Source organism: Platalea leucorodia (genome assembly GCF_965183815.1).
Source record: "Platalea leucorodia genome assembly, chromosome: 8".
NCBI classification, from domain to species: Eukaryota; Metazoa; Chordata; class Aves; order Pelecaniformes; family Threskiornithidae; genus Platalea; species Platalea leucorodia.
The window spans coordinates 21083142-21102628 of NC_138830.1; the positions used below are offsets into that span (position 1 = coordinate 21083142).

The following is a 19487-nucleotide window of genomic DNA, read 5'->3' on the forward strand; positions in this document are numbered from 1 at the left end:
AAGGCATAGGATACTTTAAATCTTTCTTTACAGTTCTGACTGAGACTCCAGTGGGTTAAAGAAATCCCATTATTTCCTCAGATTATATGACAAGTGTGTCAGAGAAGCCATTTTACATAGTCATTTTTCCTTTCAGCCACAAGTGCCTCTCAGTACAGCAGAAGAAAACTGATGCAAAAGGCAAGGTTAAAAGCGTGATAAAGTTTCCCAGGTAACATAATTATTTCCTTCTTCTTCAGATGTAGGTGCAAGAAACTACAGGCATTTCTGTGCAGTTTATTACAACAAGAGCCCAGGGTTTGAGATTATCCATGGTTTGCTGGACAGGGTCATGCAGCTTCTGGAAGTACCACCAAATGAAGAGAATGGATACACAATCAAGGCAACTGAAGGTAAGGAAGACAGAGCTGCAGTGTACAGCAGAGGTTGTTCTGGAGCATAAATGTTCCCCTACAATCTCAGGTGAATTTTTGGATCTCAGCAGTAGGCACTAAGAATTAATATTTTTATTATATGTACTGTCATACTGCAGTATAAGTGAAAAGGCATTAACTGCATTCACCGATTGTAAAATGGGATTGCTGTCTTTCTGTGAGCTGTTCTGAGTAGTTTTATATAAATTGCAAGTTGACAGCTTTTTAAGGATGCTTATAGTAAAGCATATGCCATGAACTTCATGGACTGTTTACAATGAATTAATCCACTGATTGCAAGGGTAGGTAGGAATTCACTGAATTGATGAATATGCTAGGTACCCGCTGCATTCTCTTTGGCTAACAATACCTGGAAAAGACAACTTCTTACACCTGATCTTTTAGTTTATAGCTTTATCTATAGCTTCTATTCATATGTGCCTTTTATTTATACATTCATATGAAGATATATGCCTTATATTATCTTTTATTCAAAGACCTGCTGTCTTTGAGACTGAGCCTGCTGCTTAGACAAGTATTTTTATAACAGCCCTCTTCCTTCTCCATACAGGGTGAGCTGCACATGAATTAAAAATAACATCCTTAAGTGCAAAATCTCCTCTGTGTACGTGCATACGCATGTAAGAGAGAAAGCAAGCAGGCTGACCCCATTACTTCATTGGGAGCGCGTAGGTTGATGCAAGAGAGCAAGCATCAGCAACTCATCTGTTCTGCTACCTAAAATAACAGTGTAGTAAATATAGTATAGAAAAGCAAGACTGCAGGGATAGCAGCTATGATTCTACTTATATGTCATACATTGCTGTTCAGAGATATGAAACACTGACTCAAATTGACTCAGCTTGAAGAAATGCCTCCATTCTGCACTTACTGGAACAAGTGGCACTGGGAGAGAGTCCCTGACAGCCTGACCGAGCTTGCGTATTCATAGAACTTTAATGAAAACTTGTTAGATGTCTCCCTGTTTTGCAGTGCACTGCCAAGATGCCAGACAACACTCCAGCAGGTCTCCTAGCACTTTAATGCACATTTGTGTCATATATTGATGCTTTTTTTTGTCCCCTCCTGTTTTTTGACAAAGTAGTATTTTGCTTGGTATTATTTAGGCAGACTTTCAAAGGGTTTATTAGAATATTGTTAATAGGATTCCCAAGTTGACCAGAGAAATGTTTAAACAACTGTACTTTTTGTTCTAATTCTGCTAAGCACAGAACAGGTAATAGCAAAGCTTCTTATTTAGAAGGAGGGTAGGGTGAGGGGGCTAGAAGAGCCTCTAGGAGCTGGGTACTCAGCTGTCACTGAAGTCAAACTGAACTGTTAGATTCCTTTTCAAAACTCTTCTGTAGCTTATTTTTAAATAGACATATCAAGAGTTTGCTTTAGTACTGAAAATATTTGCAAGTGTTTTATATTCTGTACTGGAGCATTTCACCGATGTATGGCTGGCTTCAAGAAACTTGAAAAAAGATCTCAAGGAATAATCCTAACGCAGTGAAGAAGTTATTTGTAGATACTAGTGCTGTTTAGTATTCCTGATGCTGTGGGATTTGTAATGCCCATTCAAAATCCCTGCATTCCCATGACAGTACACCACAATGCATTTAGCGTAAAGGATGGATTATGCCTTGTCATATGCAATATATTACAAGCAGTTTGTGGCTTTTGGCTATAGACAAAAAAAACCAAACGTGCCTACTGCTTCCTGTTTCGCCAGTGATTCAGAAACTCTCCTGGGATGGCCTGTAGATTCCTTGCAGTTCTCCTGACATTGGAATTTAACCTTGGTAACAGTGCAGATGGCTGATACTCTAGTGCCATAGTGAATACAGTGTCACTACACCATCTTAAAAGACCTTGACTGAAGAGGTGGTTGGAAGTTGTAGTAGTTTGGGGGATTTTGGTTGGGGGGGGGGGGTGGGGTGGGGGGGTGTGTGTGTGTTTGTTGTTGGTTTGGCTTTTTTTTTTTTTTTTTAAAAAACTTGCTTCACAATCTGTCAGTTAAGCATGCATGAGAGAAAATGTCAGCAGATGATGGACTAAGGTCAATTGCTGAGTGAAAAAAGAAGATATCCTGTAACATCTTAAGAGACTGGAGCATACTGAAATAATTCAGAAGAACAGTGCAAGTTACTTCAGAGGTTTTAAATCAGGACATTACACATGGCATGGATTTTTAGATGCATCTTTATGGAGCATGCTGTTTTTATTGCCTGTGCTAAATTAAAATTTGTACAGTGAGAAATGGGTTTATCCTATGAGTCTGATTTAGAAAGATCCTAGATACTTTTTCTGTATGTGATCTTAAGCAAAAGTTGAGACTAGTAAGCAACACAGTGTAAAGGTAGGGTTTTAGTCCAGTTGTTTTTATTCCTTGTGTAACTGATTAAGATCGTTCCAGTGATTATTGGAAAACAATACAGGGAAAAGATGTTGATTTAAATGAGCAACAACGAACAGATAGAGATGCATTGGGCACATATTTGCCTCTTTTCTAAATTCACTTTGAAAAACAAAATGCCTGTACTATAGGCCTGTTTGGTCCATATGTGCAAATCATGGTTATTTAAGCTCCTTCTGTTCTACAAACACCTAAGCGCCCTGTGATTTGACCTTAAGGTCAGAGCCTTTTTGCCTTTATAGCAACACCTGTGAAAAAAGTACAGATGCTAGAAAATATGGGTGAAATTGTGATGTTCCCCTGGCCTTTGCACTATGCTTTGGTGTAATCTGAGCTAGGTAATAAATGGAGAAGAGCAGTTTAGAGCAGCCTTAAGGAAGAGAGGAGTTTGAGTGACTGAATTCAAGGATTTCAACATACATATTTGAGTGTCAAATACTCAATGCTTTTCAGCTTCTTAAAGTTACTAATGGACCCATTTTTTTTTCCTTATTACCACTAAATATACACAATTATAAAGTTGTAAAGACATAACTCTGAAATGCTACCCATTGTTTTAAAATGCATAGAATGGACTTTTTGATACGTTGGTGAATCCTACAGTTGCTGGCCTAGAAAAGCATTTTGGTTTTTTCTTTGTTTTATAGTGTAGGCATCCATAATCAAACATAGATTGAAAATGAGTACAGTTATTGCATCAATCCTCAAATTTGTATGTGCTCCATAATAAAAATTTTGACATAAAACTCTTGAAATTTTAGCCAGTTCCATACCAATAATAAAATTTAAAGATCAATATGGATGTGTATTATTAGGAGGTAAACAAAATAAAATCAAACCTTTTAAGAAATAAAAATATGGGTAGAAAGAGCCAACAAATTTGGTCATATATTGTCAGGTGATTTTATTTCATAAAATTATTTATTTTTGAGTTCACTTTTATTGGTGTCCGTTCCCTTGAATTGAAAACTAGAGGCATTCTGATAATTGTATTCCAAGGTATTCTTAATTTCAAGTTTTAATCTCTGTAGAAATGGGTATGTTTTCTGCAACATTTTGGTCATCTTGTGCTTCCAGATGACCGAGATGACTATTTTCTTCCAAAAATCAAGACCATGATCACAGGAGGTACTGTTAATCATGGGATTTGGGTCCATAGTAAAGTCTTCCTTAGGCTAAAAAGAATTAAAAAAAAAAGGGCTTAGTAAATACTGACAGTGGATTCGATATTGCAGTCTTCAAAGGAGTGGTGTGAAGTGTAAGGTATAATTATCCTCACTCACATTAAAACATTCAGAATGACTGTTCCTTATTTAAGGAAAGAAACCCTGGTTTTGCAGTACCTTCTGAGAGTCTCTGTACTTTGCAAATGGAAGTTAATTAGGCACAAACCATTTGAAAAGAGAAAATAATATCCATATTTTATGAAAATGAAGCAATTTGACAGGTTCACAGAAAATTTTAACTGTAAATCTGTGCATCAGTACTGCTTCACTGTCTGCCCCACTGCCTTCCATAACAAAATTGGTATTTGATGAAATAGCATTCATTCATGTGAAAATGAAAAAACCCTGAATAGCATGAGCTTGTGACATGAGCTACTGTTTTGTACATTATTGATTCTTGTGAATCCAAGCTAACTCTTGGATTTTTTTTTTTTTAAAGTAAATGTTCATGCCATTCATTCTTTTAGGGTAATCAACAGCTTAGTAAAGCTGGGAAGTCAGCCCATTTGTGTTCAACATAAATGTACTTAATAAATGCGTACTAAGTCTTGCTTCCTTCAGTAACTGACAGTTGTCTTTCCAGAAGAAAGAAAAAAAAATGGGGGAGAAATTGCACTCCCTTCTTTTTACTGCCCTTGTTTAATTAAATGAAAGGTGTGGTAAAGTGTAGAAAATTTTAATTCCATAGTAAATCATAGTAATAGCTTCTCATTTAGTAAGGTTTAGCTGTGAAATTAGAGGTGTAATAGTTATCTCCATAACTAAGAACATCAATAAACATTTGCTTTTATAATAATAATTATACAAAAAACAACTTTAAAAGAAGGTTTAGACTGTGAACCTCAATTCACAAGACAAGAGGAGGGAAGTCTGGGACTAATTCTGAGTTGCATGTATAGAATTGAACCCCAGCATCTCTCTCTGGTGATCAGTTTAAATTGGGAGACTGTAATACACACAGATATTTAGTACCTGTGTTGAACTTGGCATTATTAATACCTGTTTGATTTTAAGGAACTGTAGCTTGATTGCTCTTAATGGCAATCCTGGACTTTCAGTTGCCTGTCTTGGCAGGGATTGCATCGTATGTGAATGTCAATAATTGTGTACTTACTTATAGATAACTAAAGAAAATGTACTATGAAGCCACTAAATATCGTTTGCGACATACTAGAAGATATCAGTCAATTCTTAATCCATTAAATTGGCATTCAAAGATAGATACTTTATAGGTGCTATTGCATCCTTGTAATTGTATTTATCTACCAAACTTGTAATTTGAAAGACTAATCAGATTTGACAACATCTGTTTTCAATAAAAACATATCAGCTGGTAATTGACTATATTCAAGTCCTTTGAATTTCACATTTGCCGATTCCCAAATAATTTTTTTTTTTCACCCAGAATCAGTCCAGATCATCCACCTTGGAATACTGGCTCTGCATTAATGTTTTTCTAGTACTACAGAATTCCTAGTATTGTTACGATAAGTTAACAGCAGCAGGCAGGATATTTGCTTCGAGAATTGCACCAGAATTCTGGTGCCTAAGACTCCTAGCATCTCCGAAACATCCTAGTCCCAGTAGATGTAACCAAGCATATTCTTCCTTTTTTCAGTGGACCGGAAGACACCTTATTATATTCAAGAATACCCTTTTTTCCCTCCAGATGAAAAGAAATATTTATTGAAACCTTATACATTTCTGTCTCACATAAAAAGTTCAACCGGTCTTGTGAGCAGGTGAAAGCACTCCCTCTACCATTTGTTTCCAATATTCTTAAAAATCTTTCCAATACTGTCTTTATTGCTGCCAGTCATTAATCTTTCCTAATTCATTCAGCTTCCGTGATGAATTTTCAGCCACTGTTATTAATCACACTTTATTAAGTGCAATTTGTTTCTCATTTTCGTCTGCAAGTAGCTTTTCTGATTTTTGACCACTTTCACTTCAGCACTAAATACGGATAGTGTTTTAGCCAAAAGTGTTCCCAGTTTTTGTTGTGAAACTAGTAGTACTCATTTATCAACTAAATCGTTACTTGAAGATCTCCTGATCTTCCACTCCTATTTTTCTGTTTAGTTTCCCACGTCCCCCACCCCTCCCCAGTCAGCTTCATGAATTAACAACACTGAGAGGTAAGGACAGTTTTTAAAAAACTGACTGATTTTAGTACTTCTAGATGTGTTACCCTAATTCTGGAAGGGGTGTCAGGAGTTCCAGTGCTGATCGTTACAATGGCTTAGTTGTAAGGCATCTTGCAAAACTGGATGTTGGTCATTAGTTCTTAACGGCTTTTCCGGTGTTGGCCACTACTTTGAGATCTAATGAATTTCTAATTAATTTCTCATCCTTTGCTCTTGAGCAATTTTCCCTGCAGCATCAAGGGAGCTTAGTTAAGTGAAGAACTACAGTCCTAACAACTCAAAATGAGATTATCTAATAAAATGGGTGTGGCTGCTCACTTAATGTCCCTTTATTGTCTATTATCCCTGCTCTTTACTTCCTGTAAATACAGGACTTCAGATTTATAGGCACTAAATCCCTGCAAACTTAGGCCAAGTTTACTTCTGTCTTATCAAGTATCTTCCCACACCAGTGCTGATGCCTGAAATATCGTTGTCACCATTTTAGCACCCAAGGAGGTACCTAGCAAAGATATGAACCAGGCGAATTGCTTATATTATGTAATTAGCCAAAGTGGGAGCCTACAGTGTCTGGAGTTTCTCCAGATAAACCTGATTTGTCAAAATTTGACAGCACACTGTACCATTGGACATCTCAGAGGTGCCTTGCTGTTGCAAGTGATGCAATTATGCCAAGCAACACTGAAATAGTTTGTGGCAAAACCCATAGTTTGTTTCTGGAAATAAGTCTCATTTCATCAGCTTTGTGTTATACAGTTGATCTCTATTATGAAAAAAAGAGCCTATCAGAAGTGACTTTGAGGAGGGCTTTTTCCCATTCCTATGGTCAGATAATCTGTTTGCACACCCACACCCCCCCCCAAAAAAAAAAAAAAAAAAAAAAAAAGAGAGATGTATCAGGTAGAGGAAAAGTACGTTATTTTAGCACTGCACAGGATAATAAAAGGTTTGACAGGCTTAGACTGCTGTGTCTTTTAAACTTTCATTGCCAAATTATGTTTGACACGCTTCTTGCCCACATATGAAATTAAAAAGTTCGATAAGAGAAAAAGAACATATTTGTTTCGCAAATTCAGAGTATTATTTCAGAAAAGAAACTCCTTTGAATTGACTCATTTAGAATTATGTTTCCTATCGTATAATAGTGGGAGGAAAAATCTATGATAACTGCAAAAATATTCTGGCGAGGGGTGTCAAGTCAACTTGTAAAGAGACACAAGCTATCTTCTCTTACCTTCCTCTTTTTGCAAGTACTAACTAATAAAGATTAAAACGTTTTTCTTCCCAAGAAGTAGTAGCATTTCTGCTGACAGACTTGTCATTTTCTACCAGTTTTTGTCAACTCCCAGAACCATCTAAAACTTTGGCATTTCTGTTCCTGAGCTCAAGGCGTTAATTTCTTCTCCCTGACATTACGTATTTGCTCTTCTGCTGTTCCTTTTCTGGGAAGGCCTCTTCAGAGTTTAACTATCTTTTGTAATCATACATCATAACAAATTAACAGATAAAAATCTTCCTTGCATCAAGAGTTTTAAATGTCTGGCACAGCTTACGTTACATAATACAGAATTAGGTCACTTCCATTTTTTCTGTCTCCTTACATTTTGAAATAGAAAATCATTTCTTAATCATAGACTATATTTTCAATGTTGGAAAGCCTTCTCTAGAAAAGAAATGATTCATCCAGGCCAGCGGCAGAAATAGCAGCAAATTGCACATCTCCTTTCTCAGTGATCGGGGACAGTGATCTAAGCAGCGAGGGTCAGGGTGCAGGTCTGGGTGCCCTGGCTTCTCTGGTGAAGTGCTACACTTGACCAGTGCCACAGCTTCAACCTTCAATGCCATTTTCACCTCCTGCACAGCCTGCTATGGCTAGAGGCCAGCTAAGTGTCTGTGTGCTTTCATTTTCACTACAATACTAATGCTGGCAATTGTGATCGTGTCAAATTTACAGCTCATAGTTAAGCAATTCTCTGATCTGGTTTGATTTTTGAACTGTGATATGGAGGCAGAGGGGCAGTGCTTCAAATTTAACCTTACGTACATTTTTAACATTTATTTATGCAATAAAATTTTAAACAGGAATTTGCAAGATTTTGCATCAGAGATCGATGTGAATGCAGGATCCTAAGATTAGTATTTCTGTTGCCCATGGTGAAGGAATTGACTTTACCTTTGCTTATGGTGTACGTATTAGAAAACAGTAGAAAGCAAAGAAATGCTGCGCTAGTGCAGACTCAAGCCAGTACATGTGCTGGGCACAGATCCTCCTTGTTTGGGTCCAGAAGCAGAATAGCCATGTTTGTTGTAGACCCAGTATTGCTTCTGGTCCTGGGCTGGCTCACGTTCAGCCAGTTCAAGCATTTCTTTTCCTAGTGGTGCAGCCATGTGCTTCAGCCACAAGGCACTGGTTTGCAATAGAAATCTTAGTTGCTAAAACTAAGTGATTAACAGTTCCAGTGACTGCTGAGATTCATCGTTTAATTACGTATTATTCCATGCTAGTTTGTCAAGTCATTTTCTAAAAGGCATGAAATGTGGTAGCTGTGAAAGCATGACATCAGGTGGCTGTTAATTTATCTCAGCAAATAATGTCAAGGCATTGGGAGGGGAGGATGGCTTGGTCTAGGACATGAAGTGAATAAACATGCAAACTAAATATGACATACTAAAGTATACTTGCAGACTGACTTAGTGCTGGTTCTTGTTATTCTCTAATGCTTGTGTGAAAGCAGAGCCCCAAAGCCAATATCTGCTGCCTTACTCTGCATACATAGAGTATACTATACCCCCCATACCATAAAGAATATGGTTTATTGTTGCCTAGTTTCTGACAGATTCTGATGTTTGCAAGGATGAATTATTCCTTTAGATACTTAAAGAGGGATTAAAACAGTCATGGAAGAGAAAGAAATTAAGTTTTTTAATATTCAAAGCTTTGTGTTCTCTAACTCAAGTGAAATAGCAAGAAATATTAAAAAAGAGCTGTATTTGGGATTAAGAATTCTCTAGTTTTATAAATAGCTGTGACACAATATCAGTTTAGGTTTGTGACTTTTAGACAGGACAAAGTAGAACATTTCAGATAAGTCTGGATAAATCAGATAAAACCAGCCTAAAAGCAAAGATTAGCTATGTAATGATAACTCTACAGTGCAGCTAAACTCCAGTGTAGAATTGCTGTTTCTCACAACTGCCACACAAATGAAAATTTATTAAGCTTTATACACAAACACTGATTTCTAGAAAAATACAAGTGATTTGATAGATTTCTTTCTAGGTTTCCTATTTAAGTTTTTCTGTATGCGTTATTTAAGCAGACACCCCAATACTCCAGCACTGAATACGTGAAATCCTGTTACCCAGATCAGTGACCCAAAATGTCTGCTTTCCTTAGCCTCAGCATCCACCCAAATATTACCTTCCATTAGGAAAGGCAGGAACACAGTGATTTTACCCATATAATCTTAAGTGTCTGACACTGCTGTAATCTTGAGAATAACACAGGCGAAGAAAGAGGAGCTCCAAATCTATTACGTTTTTGAACCACTTCCTGACATCCAGCAACACCAAACATTCTCTGTTAAAGCTCCTGGGGCACCCCAGGGCAAGAATGAAAAATAACTCTAGCCTAGAAGTCTCTGTTAGTCTCTGTTCTTGAGGCAAATGAAGGAAAGAGATGATTGCTAACTATACCAGTCCCCAGTTCATCACTGCAACATACTTTAACATGACTAAAAACAGTTGACTCTGGACCCAAGCAGTATTGTGATTATTTCCCCACTGCTTACACTGTATTGTAAGTTTATATTTGTAAAACACCACCACTGATCCCTAAATAGTCTTAAATATAGTCAAATACAGAATAGAATATTGTTGTACAGTTGTATATGAGGGTTCTTATGAGATAGAAGAATTAGTTTTTCTCACACCCTCCCCAAGATACAAATTAATAAAAACGCAACCATTGACTTAGTTGTAACACGAGAAGATGATTAATTGACTGACCACTGCAAATTTGTGGATGATTCTCCATATTCCCTAGCCTCATTGTCTGCACAAAGACTTGAATATTCAACTCCATTTTTGGATATCCAGCGTACCAGTCCAGGTACATAACTGATTGTCCCTTTACCCTCTTCTGCTCTGACCTGTATGCAGCAGCTGTTGCAAAAAAACAGGAAGAAATCAGAATTAAGTGTCCTTTAGACAGAGGGCATATTCATTCGTATCATACAGATATTTCTTCTGTCATCTTTTCAAGCGCTGCTTATTTTCGGGGGGCAGGGGAGGATAAATCTAAGGGACTTAGCTCAAATTTGATTGTACTGATTTGAATTTCCTGACATGTCATTACAGTTAGGTGTGATCTGGGGAGTGGAGGTTGTTCTGGCACAGCTTTAGTCAGGAGTTACAAACTAGGAAACTAAAGTTAATAAATATCCCACTGATCCCAAAGCATGTTTTTTCTGGGCATGAGAGTATATGGGGGAAGAACTGCTGACAATGTGCAACTTAAAAGAGCAATTGGTCTCTCAGTATGTTCCAAAAATCATGCAAGAATTGAGGTGCCTGTAATTTTAAAAATAAGCTGAAGAAAAATCAGCCCATGACAAGATATGATTTTGAGGTTGCTGTTGTTTTGCATAAGGTTCTGGGAGCCTGACTGCACTGTGTACATGGGCAAGAAAAGGTAGTTGCCTTTTAAAATACTGTCTGGTCTGATAGCATCCTGTGACTTTGCATTGGAGCCTACTGGCCAAAAGAAGGAATTAGTCAAAAAATGTGAAGAACAAAAAAAGAGAAACAACATCTAGCCTCACAAAACTAAATTCTATCCAATATAGCACAGGTAAAATACTTCACCAGGTGAGTCAGGATGAGGTAGTGAAAGGGCAGCTGGATTGACTAGGGGGATGGACAATGAAGATGAAAGACTTCAGAGGCCAGATGAGCTCTGCTCTATTACCTTCTTAAGCTTCAGCTTCCGATGTTCCTTCAAATTATAGGACCAAGCAAGTGGGTTTGAAGGCTTAGTGCAACTGTAGGCCTATAATACTACTTTAATCTATTTCTTTTTGAAAGGGAGGGAGAGTAAGGTAGAGAAAAGAAACTGTGCAAGGTGTTTGACAACAAAGAGTGCAGGGAACTCAGAGCTCTTTGAGGGTCAATTAGCCAGAAAATGTGCTAAAGACTACATGCTCTATTGGATTATTGGCCAAAGAATTACCCCAAAGCAATCAGAGTGGCCCTGTTGCCTGAACACAGAGCAGCAATTACAGATTTTGAGGACATGCTACAGAAGCTTTAATTAAAGGTATTATTTCTACATCACTGAACATTGGAAATTAAATTCTTACTTGCAGCCACGAGAAGCAGCTTTTGTCTTTCGCTTGCGTATAGTCTATCAGCATAAGACATTGCTGGCTTTGGCATCTCTTCTTTAGGAACGCATATTGTATTTCACCCCACCCCTTCTCATAACTACCAATTATAATGTTGACATATTAAGAGGTGGATTTCCATTGCTAGACCTTCTGGCTTCCTCTGGCATTGTATAGGTCTCTATGAGCAAGGACAATATGATCTCTGACTAGATTTCAAGGTGAAGTTTATGAAGTACTATTTGTGTGCAGAGCAGAAAGATTAACTATATCAAGAGTGATAAATCCTTTATCCTTAAAATGGGTGGTATAGTAAATTACTATTTTTAAATGAATTTTGGCTTTCGATGTACTTGATGGTACAACCAACCGGACTTGTAAGAGCAGCCTTTCAATGTAATTGCACCAGCAGCAAACACAGTCCCTTCCTAGCACACCTACTGATAATGGTGCCTCTAGGTGCGCTTCGGTGACTGCTTGACTAGCAAATGCTCTCTTCGGGAAGACCATGCTCTTCACAACCATACCATTCTTGATGATATTACATACACAGATAGGACAAACTCTATTGTCAACTTTGAACTCCTGCTCAAAAGCTGCAGGTCACAGCTGCTGACTTGTCTGGGAAGGCACCCTTTGGACTCCTTTTGGCATCAAGACTTTATTGAAGCTTAAGAGCACTGGGCTTCAGCTTATGGTGTGATTTATTCAAACGAGGTAACAGCGCGTGCATTTTTTGCTGATTCCCCATACATGCAAGTAGCATAAACACTGTCTTTCATACAGCCTTGACTCTCACACTAAAGTTTTATACTTTACTTCAAGAGTTGACACAATAGTCCAGTCCATAACACAAGCTTTGCTAGAAATCTAAAAGACCATTGTTATTTACTTGATAATACAAGAAACACGCAAATCAGGGAAAAAAAAATGCCTACCTTTGTTTCCAAGTTATTTTGATGAATCCTCTGGTTTCCTGTCCTGCTCTGTGGGTTGCTCAGATCCTCCTGCAACCCATAGCTTGTCCTCAGCACAGTAAGGTTCCTCCAGCTCAGGTCTTCTTTTCTAGTTGTGGTTGGTCCCTCAGTCAAAGCACTCCCCCCAACTGCAAAATGCTCGTTTCTCTTTTTCCCCCCTTTCTGCTCAAATTTTTCATGTTTCTTCTGAGTTTTTTCTTTCTTTATGTGCTTCCCTTTTAACATCTGAATTTTTCGATCTGAAATTTAAACTTGCTCCAAATTCTGGTGCCCTGGCAGAGATACATGGACCAACAACACTCAGTCTCAGGCGTGAGCCAACTTCCTTCCTTTACCACATGTATGGTTAACGGGAGAGTCACTAAGATGAGGAAGACCTTAGAACCCCCATCTGTGGCATGCAGTCTGGAGGCCCTTTTGGCAGGCAGGAATATACTTCGAAGCATTCTGTAGTGCAGCCAATTATCATAATAATAGTTTCATTATTAACCAGAGTTCATAAACTCTCTGTAAACCTATTCCTCAGCTCATGTTTCTTTGGTGCAAGAGCCAAGCGTTAGCTGGACAGATGGAGACCCTAAAGCTTTTCACAGGTTCTTTCATTTCTATTTGCTTATTGTCTGATCTCTTCCAGCCACAGAATTATACCCTGCAAGTGCCATGTCTGCAAAGCAGTGGGCACACTAGTGACTGCACTGTGAAGTAACCAACATTTCAGGGTTAGCTTGACTAGAAATGGAGAGGTGGTTTGAAGGTCCTGCTTCCTGCACTTTGGGGAGCTAAACGTTCCCCCTTGATATTACTTATATATTTACCTCTTCACTGCAAGGAAGCGCAAAGTAAAATAAATAACATCATGGTCCAGCATCGGTTGCTGCATGAGAGACGGAAAATGTGGCTGAATGCCTAACCCATAGCCTGGAGCAGCATATTCAGAGCCACACTGAATGTATCGTTTCATGGTAAAGGCTTCAGCCAAGTCAACGGCTTGTCCCACTCTCCTCCCCTCTCCAGGTGGAGAGCCACCACCTCCTTTTTGGTGGGGGTGATTCACTGATTCAGTTCACTTGTGTTATGAAGCTGTGCTGTAAGCTCACAGTAAGAACAGATAAATTTTATCTGTGTTAAGATTCTAGCTAACGTAATTCTTCATGTTATGCCATAAGCATTAAGCCATTTCATACTTTCCAATATAATGTCATGAATTGCCATCAGTTTTCAAAATTGATCACAAATGCATATTAATTAGTTAAATGCAAGGGAACTTCTACGGAAGTTAACCTTCTAGGGAAGGTCGGTAGTGGTGGATGTGAGGGTCGGTTAAGGCTTCAAGTCCCCCAGCCGCCTGTCCACCTTCTGCCTAACTTCTGAGAAGACTGACAACTGGTGATTAAAATTATTTCACACAGCGGGAAGCGGTACAGATCTTGGAAACTGCCTTTGATAGATTGACTGGGTGCAGTATTATTTTAGACCCTATCCAGATGTCTACAACAAGTTTAAAAACAGTTAAGTCTCATGATTGAGTCTAGATGTGCAAGAAGATAAAGTAACTTTCCCAAGGCTACACACAAGGCAGCTCAGAAGAACAGACAAGTCAGACTCACAGCTTTTTAACTAACCATATTGTCAAAGCTCTTTTTTGCTAGAGTTTATAGTGGGGTACCATGCCAACATTATTAACTTCTGCTTGGTTCTTGCTCTTGTGCCAGTTTAAGCTTACAGTCGAGTTTCTAAAAGAACGTCACTGTGTGCTGCTCACATCCTTGGTACAATACCAGCTTTATTCACAAATAGGAAAGCCTTTACCACTAACTACAAGGGTACTTTTATTTTTAGGTTATGTTTTCACCCACAATCTGCAGAGTGATCTGTATGTGTGGCATTTGTTTCTTTTCTAAATTTGTTTTGTCAAGGTTTATTTTAACACTTGTTTTGAATAGTGCAGCTTGGCAGTGGCAATTGTCTGTTTGGCTAGAGTCACATGCCAGTAACATCCAGGGGCTAGATAATTTCACCTTTGTATATCCAGTGTAAGTAGCTGGTTTGCGCTCGTAGCTGACTGGAACTGGATGATTTAAAAGATACTGGTTCTGAATATTTTTCAGAACAGCCTTTAGGTAAATGTTACTGTGATCATTTACTACTGCCATCAGATTTCACAAGGCAGCCAAAATTGAAGTACACATTTAAGTTAATTTGCACTTGCAGCAAGTTGGACAAGAAAAAGACGTAGTTGCTGTTCTTATTCTTGTAGCTGCAAGTTATGACTACAAACCTCCCAGGAGACACTTCTTAAATGAACTGTTTCCACTGGGGAGCTGACAAAGAATGTATCTCTGGGCTTGACCACTAGTGATCAGAGTGTCATGAAAATGTTCCTGAGGTTTGAGGTTAATTTGGCACTTTATTGCCTTTTTTAAATAACTCCTTGTAAATGCAGTAAAATGTCTTGGGCTGATCCTGAACCTTAAAGAGCATTTGGAGCAACCAGAGAGTAAGTTGCCATTAGGAAATTCTTGTGCGATCCTTCTGCGGGATGCAGAGGACGCCAAAGGGCTGAGTGCCGTGTCAGCAGCAGGCAGGGAGCAGGACTGGGAGCAGCTCCTTAGCTGTTGTCTTCATACTGGCACAGAAGCAAGGAGAGCAGGGACGTTTCTCATCTGCACTGATGCAACCTCATGCATACCCAATAACCAGCTCTTGTAGAAGATACTTTGCTGGATTTTAGCCTATTGAGATACAGAGAGAGAGCAAGGGGTAAGGGCAGGGAAGCTGCCTGGTCACCGATGCTGTCCCTGCTGACTTCAACTTCTGAGTGGAAATCTAGTAAAGAGCCCTTCCCTTTCTGCAAGGGTACTAGCATTAAAAACATGGCAGAGGCAGCTTTCTACAGGAGGCTCTGTAGGGTTCAGTGGCCTTGTTTCATCCTCTCCCCTTTGCTCCTTTGAGTTAACAACAGCATCATCTGCAGCACTACTCACTGGAGGTCCTGTGCACTGTGCCTTGCTTCCAGACACTTGTTATGAAAGAGGTGGTTTCGGAAGGAGCAGCTTGCTGGTTTGGTTTTGTCCTTTGAAGGGCTATCAGGTCAAAATGCCACTCACCGCAGGACAGAGACAAATAAAATGCAAGCATAGCTGCTATAGACAAGCTTGAACGTATTGCCACAGTTAAGTTCCTTAAGAACATGCACAGTTAAGTTCCCAAGTAGGAAAGGCTTTCTGTGAAAAAGTCTGCACAGCTCCTCCAAGTTCTTTGTTACTAATTCAACTACTTTTTTTCTGAAACTCCCAAATAACATTTAAAACTTGGGGCTTGGTTTGAGGTAAGAGGAAGATGATCTTCAACTTCCTTTGAGTTGTTCATTGTTCCACAGTTTTACAGTGTGTATGAAACTGCTTAAAAGCTCTTCTCCAGATGAGGAATGTAGGTTGTTTCTAATTATGTGACATGTAATCAAGCATGACATGCCTCCTTACCCTTAGATGACAGCAAGCTTTATTTCCTTAAACAGAGTAAGGTGGGAGACATTCAGGTGTTAAATAGCCTGAAGCCTGCACAAGTTCTTTATTTCAGTAGCCCTCCGACTCGACTTATCTGTGCTAATTTCTATTACAGGAGTAACTTAGTCAAAAACAACTGGAGTGTGAAAAATGCCCACGCTTTGGGCTTCACATTTTAGTTTTAACTCAAAAGTGTTTCCTCGTTCTCTATCAATCATGACAACTGTTAATGCAAGAAAGTGAGAGCCCCTTCTTAGCATCTCAGCACAGAGAAGGGTTTAATACTGAGAGCTTTGTTCTCCATGTTAAATGCCTATTGACTTCTTTGGCCCGGAGAAATATTGATTTTTCTCTCACTTTCTTTACAGGCTCTGCTTTCTTTCCTGGTCGCTGTGCTGAGATCTTTGCCAAAGGTCAAAGCATTGGGAAACTTGGAGTCCTACACCCCGATGTTATCACCAAGTTTGAGCTCACCATGCCATGTTCTGCCCTAGAGATCAATATTGAACCCTTCGTGTGAAGATGGGACTTTTATCCTCCTACAGCCATCCACTGTCACATGCAGCACCCTCTACTCTTTTGTCTTTCTCTGCGGGGGACATCTGCTTACGCTTTTATATTCCAATAAACTAGAAAAACAGAGCCTGGCTCCCTGGGTAAATAGGTTCCTTACAGTGCGATTTGGCTAGCTTCTGCAGGGTAAGAATGCGGCATCTCGGACTAGACCATGCCCTCAATATTTTTAAAGGGCGGGAGGGGAGAAAGAAGTTGGGTAAAAGCCCAGTGTTTTATAAGAGAAATGTAATGGCAGAGCACATGATTAGTTTTCAAAATCAGAAATGTTCCACAGACACAGCTTCATACTGTAACTGATTATGGCTGCATAACAGGAATCTCATTCTTTTCTTATTGCATGAAATAAGATAATTGATTAGAGCAAATGTTGAGTGAATGTGAGCAGAACTAAGGAGTTGAGCTTTTATTCTGTACGGTTGTCATGTGCTCATCAATGGCTGGGGGAGGAAAATAAACTTGTTTCATGAAAACCAGAGCTATTTTGTAAGCAAGATATGTGTAATATCTGCTTCCCTACTCCAGACATAACTGTTGATCCTTTATCATTCTAAATTCAGAAAGGGGAGGAGGTGGAATTAAATTTTTTCATGGTTGACGTAAGCCTAGTGGTTTTTGAAGCTCCAAACCAAATTGGGGAAACGCATTTAGGAGCATATGCCAGCAGTCTTTTGCATGAAGAGCTGAAAAATATCAAAGCCGCTGTCTGACTGAGGCTGGCATATTTGTCTGCAGAAGTTAGCGTGGTCCCGCTGCACTCGCATAGCCCCACCAGTGGCTTTCTGAACTCTGGCTGTACAGCAGGGACTGCGCGGCTTTCAGACAGTTTTACCTTTCTTGCAGTTTTGCCCCTGATAATATATGAAAACCTCTTGCAGGTCAGTCTTTTCCTCTAGGTGGCTTTCTGGCAGCAGTTATGCTGCAGCCTGGCACATTGTGCCTCTGCTATCTGGGAAACTGAGAAGCTCCATCCAGCATGGCGATGCCCGATACATCCCTCCTGGTGTAATGACACTGAGTGGGTGGCCAGCTCAGTATGCTGAAGCAGGCTCTTTACTGACTTGCTAATGAAGCTGGCTATCCCTCATTTGCAATATTATAACCATTGCTAATGTTGCAGGCTAACAATAGCGAGTATTTTGCATTAGGCCAATACATCGTGGCTCGTTTCCGTTGTGAGAGCCAGGTAGCCCCTGATCCCAGGAGGGGACTGTCCAAGGGTGGACATCTGGGTGATGCTGGAGAAGGGTGTTACAATCACAGGCTCAACAAGAAGAGATGTGCAATGGTGAGGGTAAGGTAAACTCATAGTTTTTTGAGCTGCATGTCTGCGCAGTTCCCAGTCGCTGGACCCACAACGGCTTTTCAATGGTAGCCCTGTCGGTAATCTTAACAGGTGGGAGGGCAACAAGCAAGGCTTTTTGGTGCAAGTGTTAATCCAGTATGAAAAATGCACTACAGTTACCCATCTGGAAACCCTATGGTTCCCCTCAGATGGAAGTGTAGATTTTAATTATCTCTGCATGACAGATGTGAAATGAGAATATAGCTATTGCCATACGTTGCACGACTGACTCCAGAGCCCACGGAGAGTGAGAAAACTGCAGCTCACATTTTAAAGTCTCCCAAGGGATTAGCCAGCTTGTCGTTTGCAGGATATATCTCTCCGTGATGCCTACAGAACTGTAACCAAGCAAGCTCACAGTGTGGGAAGCAATCTGTAACGCAGATGGTAAGTATTAAAACCCCCTGTTTATTATTGTGTCATGCATGGGGATTAGGACGGCAATAAGGCAGATTTGCATTTCAGCAGAGTACGGGCATATTTGCGTGCACTAAATATATTTCTCTACACAAGATATTTTGACTCTTTGGGTGTCCCAATTCTCCTGTGAATTTACTGTCCTTTGAGTGTAAAGACCAGATTAGGCTGGGACTAAGGGCTTGAGCTGCAGTGGTATGTGTTGCGAGGCCTTTAGGGATCACTTCTCCGTTTTCATACCATTTGCCTGTGTGTCGGTAGCTAAGTGCTCCACAAGCAGGGCATTAGCTCTGTCCCGGGGAGGTAGCATTACTTGCTAAAAGTAGAGGAAAAGAATCAAGAGAAAGGTTAAAAAGCCTCTCCAGAACCACAGACCCCTCTCACAGCTAGACGCGGTGCCAGCAGCCTTCCAGAGGCGGCTGTAGCTCTCAACTTCAAGCTTTGCTGTAGTGCCGTGCTCAGGATCAGCTGTGAGTCCTGATGAGTGGGACACTTCATACAAGTCTAGCATATTTATTGCAGGGTGTTGTCTTTTGTAGCCCCAAACCAATTACCTGATATTTACAGCTTGTTCACAGCTGTATTCAATAATCAGCGTATCTTGCACACAGCTTTGTGCTAGGGAGCGCCACCGTGAACATTACAATTTTGCTTTTACCCTGTGGTGTAGCTACAGTCTCTGGCAAGGGAAACATTGTCTGCTGATGGTGGTGACTTTTGAGCAATTTTTTAATATCTTTTGAACTTTGAGTATTTCTTTAAGGAAGAGTTGGAAGTTGGATTTTTTTCACTAGTGGTCCCCAATTATGAATTACTTTTGGCCTGTTCCTGCTGGCTGTGGGTACTGAGTCATCGGTTGGGATCTGAACACGAGCACAAAAGGGTGGAGAACTGGTGACAGAGAGGTCAAAGCCCGTTTTAATGTGCTGTCTAGGTGACTGCTGGGTTCATTTCAGCTGGACACAAGTACTGACTTTTGGGTTTGTCCTTGCTGTGCTTCAGTCCTGCAAAGGTGCTTTTCCAAACAGCAGAACCCCTGAGGCTCCAGCTCCCAGCTACAGGTCTCTGTGCTTGCAGCCC

The 19487-nt window shown here is 39.8% G+C and overlaps 1 protein-coding gene across 3 annotated transcripts in view; it reads left to right on the top strand.

The window, feature by feature from the left end:
* Positions 1–17118, top strand: part of FARSB (phenylalanyl-tRNA synthetase subunit beta) — a 41616-nt gene extending 24498 nt beyond the window's left edge. The window contains exons 16-17 of one of the 3 annotated variants that reach the window (XM_082319738.1): positions 240–392; positions 16441–17118. In XM_082319738.1, coding sequence (XP_082175864.1) covers positions 240–392; positions 16441–16592 — 305 coding nt within the window. In that variant the 3' untranslated portion in view covers positions 16593–17118. Of the gene's footprint in view, positions 1–239; positions 393–984; positions 2313–2432; positions 6831–16440 lie in introns of those variants that run through there. The other 2 variants (XM_082319739.1, XM_082319740.1) reach the window with 2 other exon arrangements.
* Positions 17119–19487: the final 2369 nt, after the last annotated feature.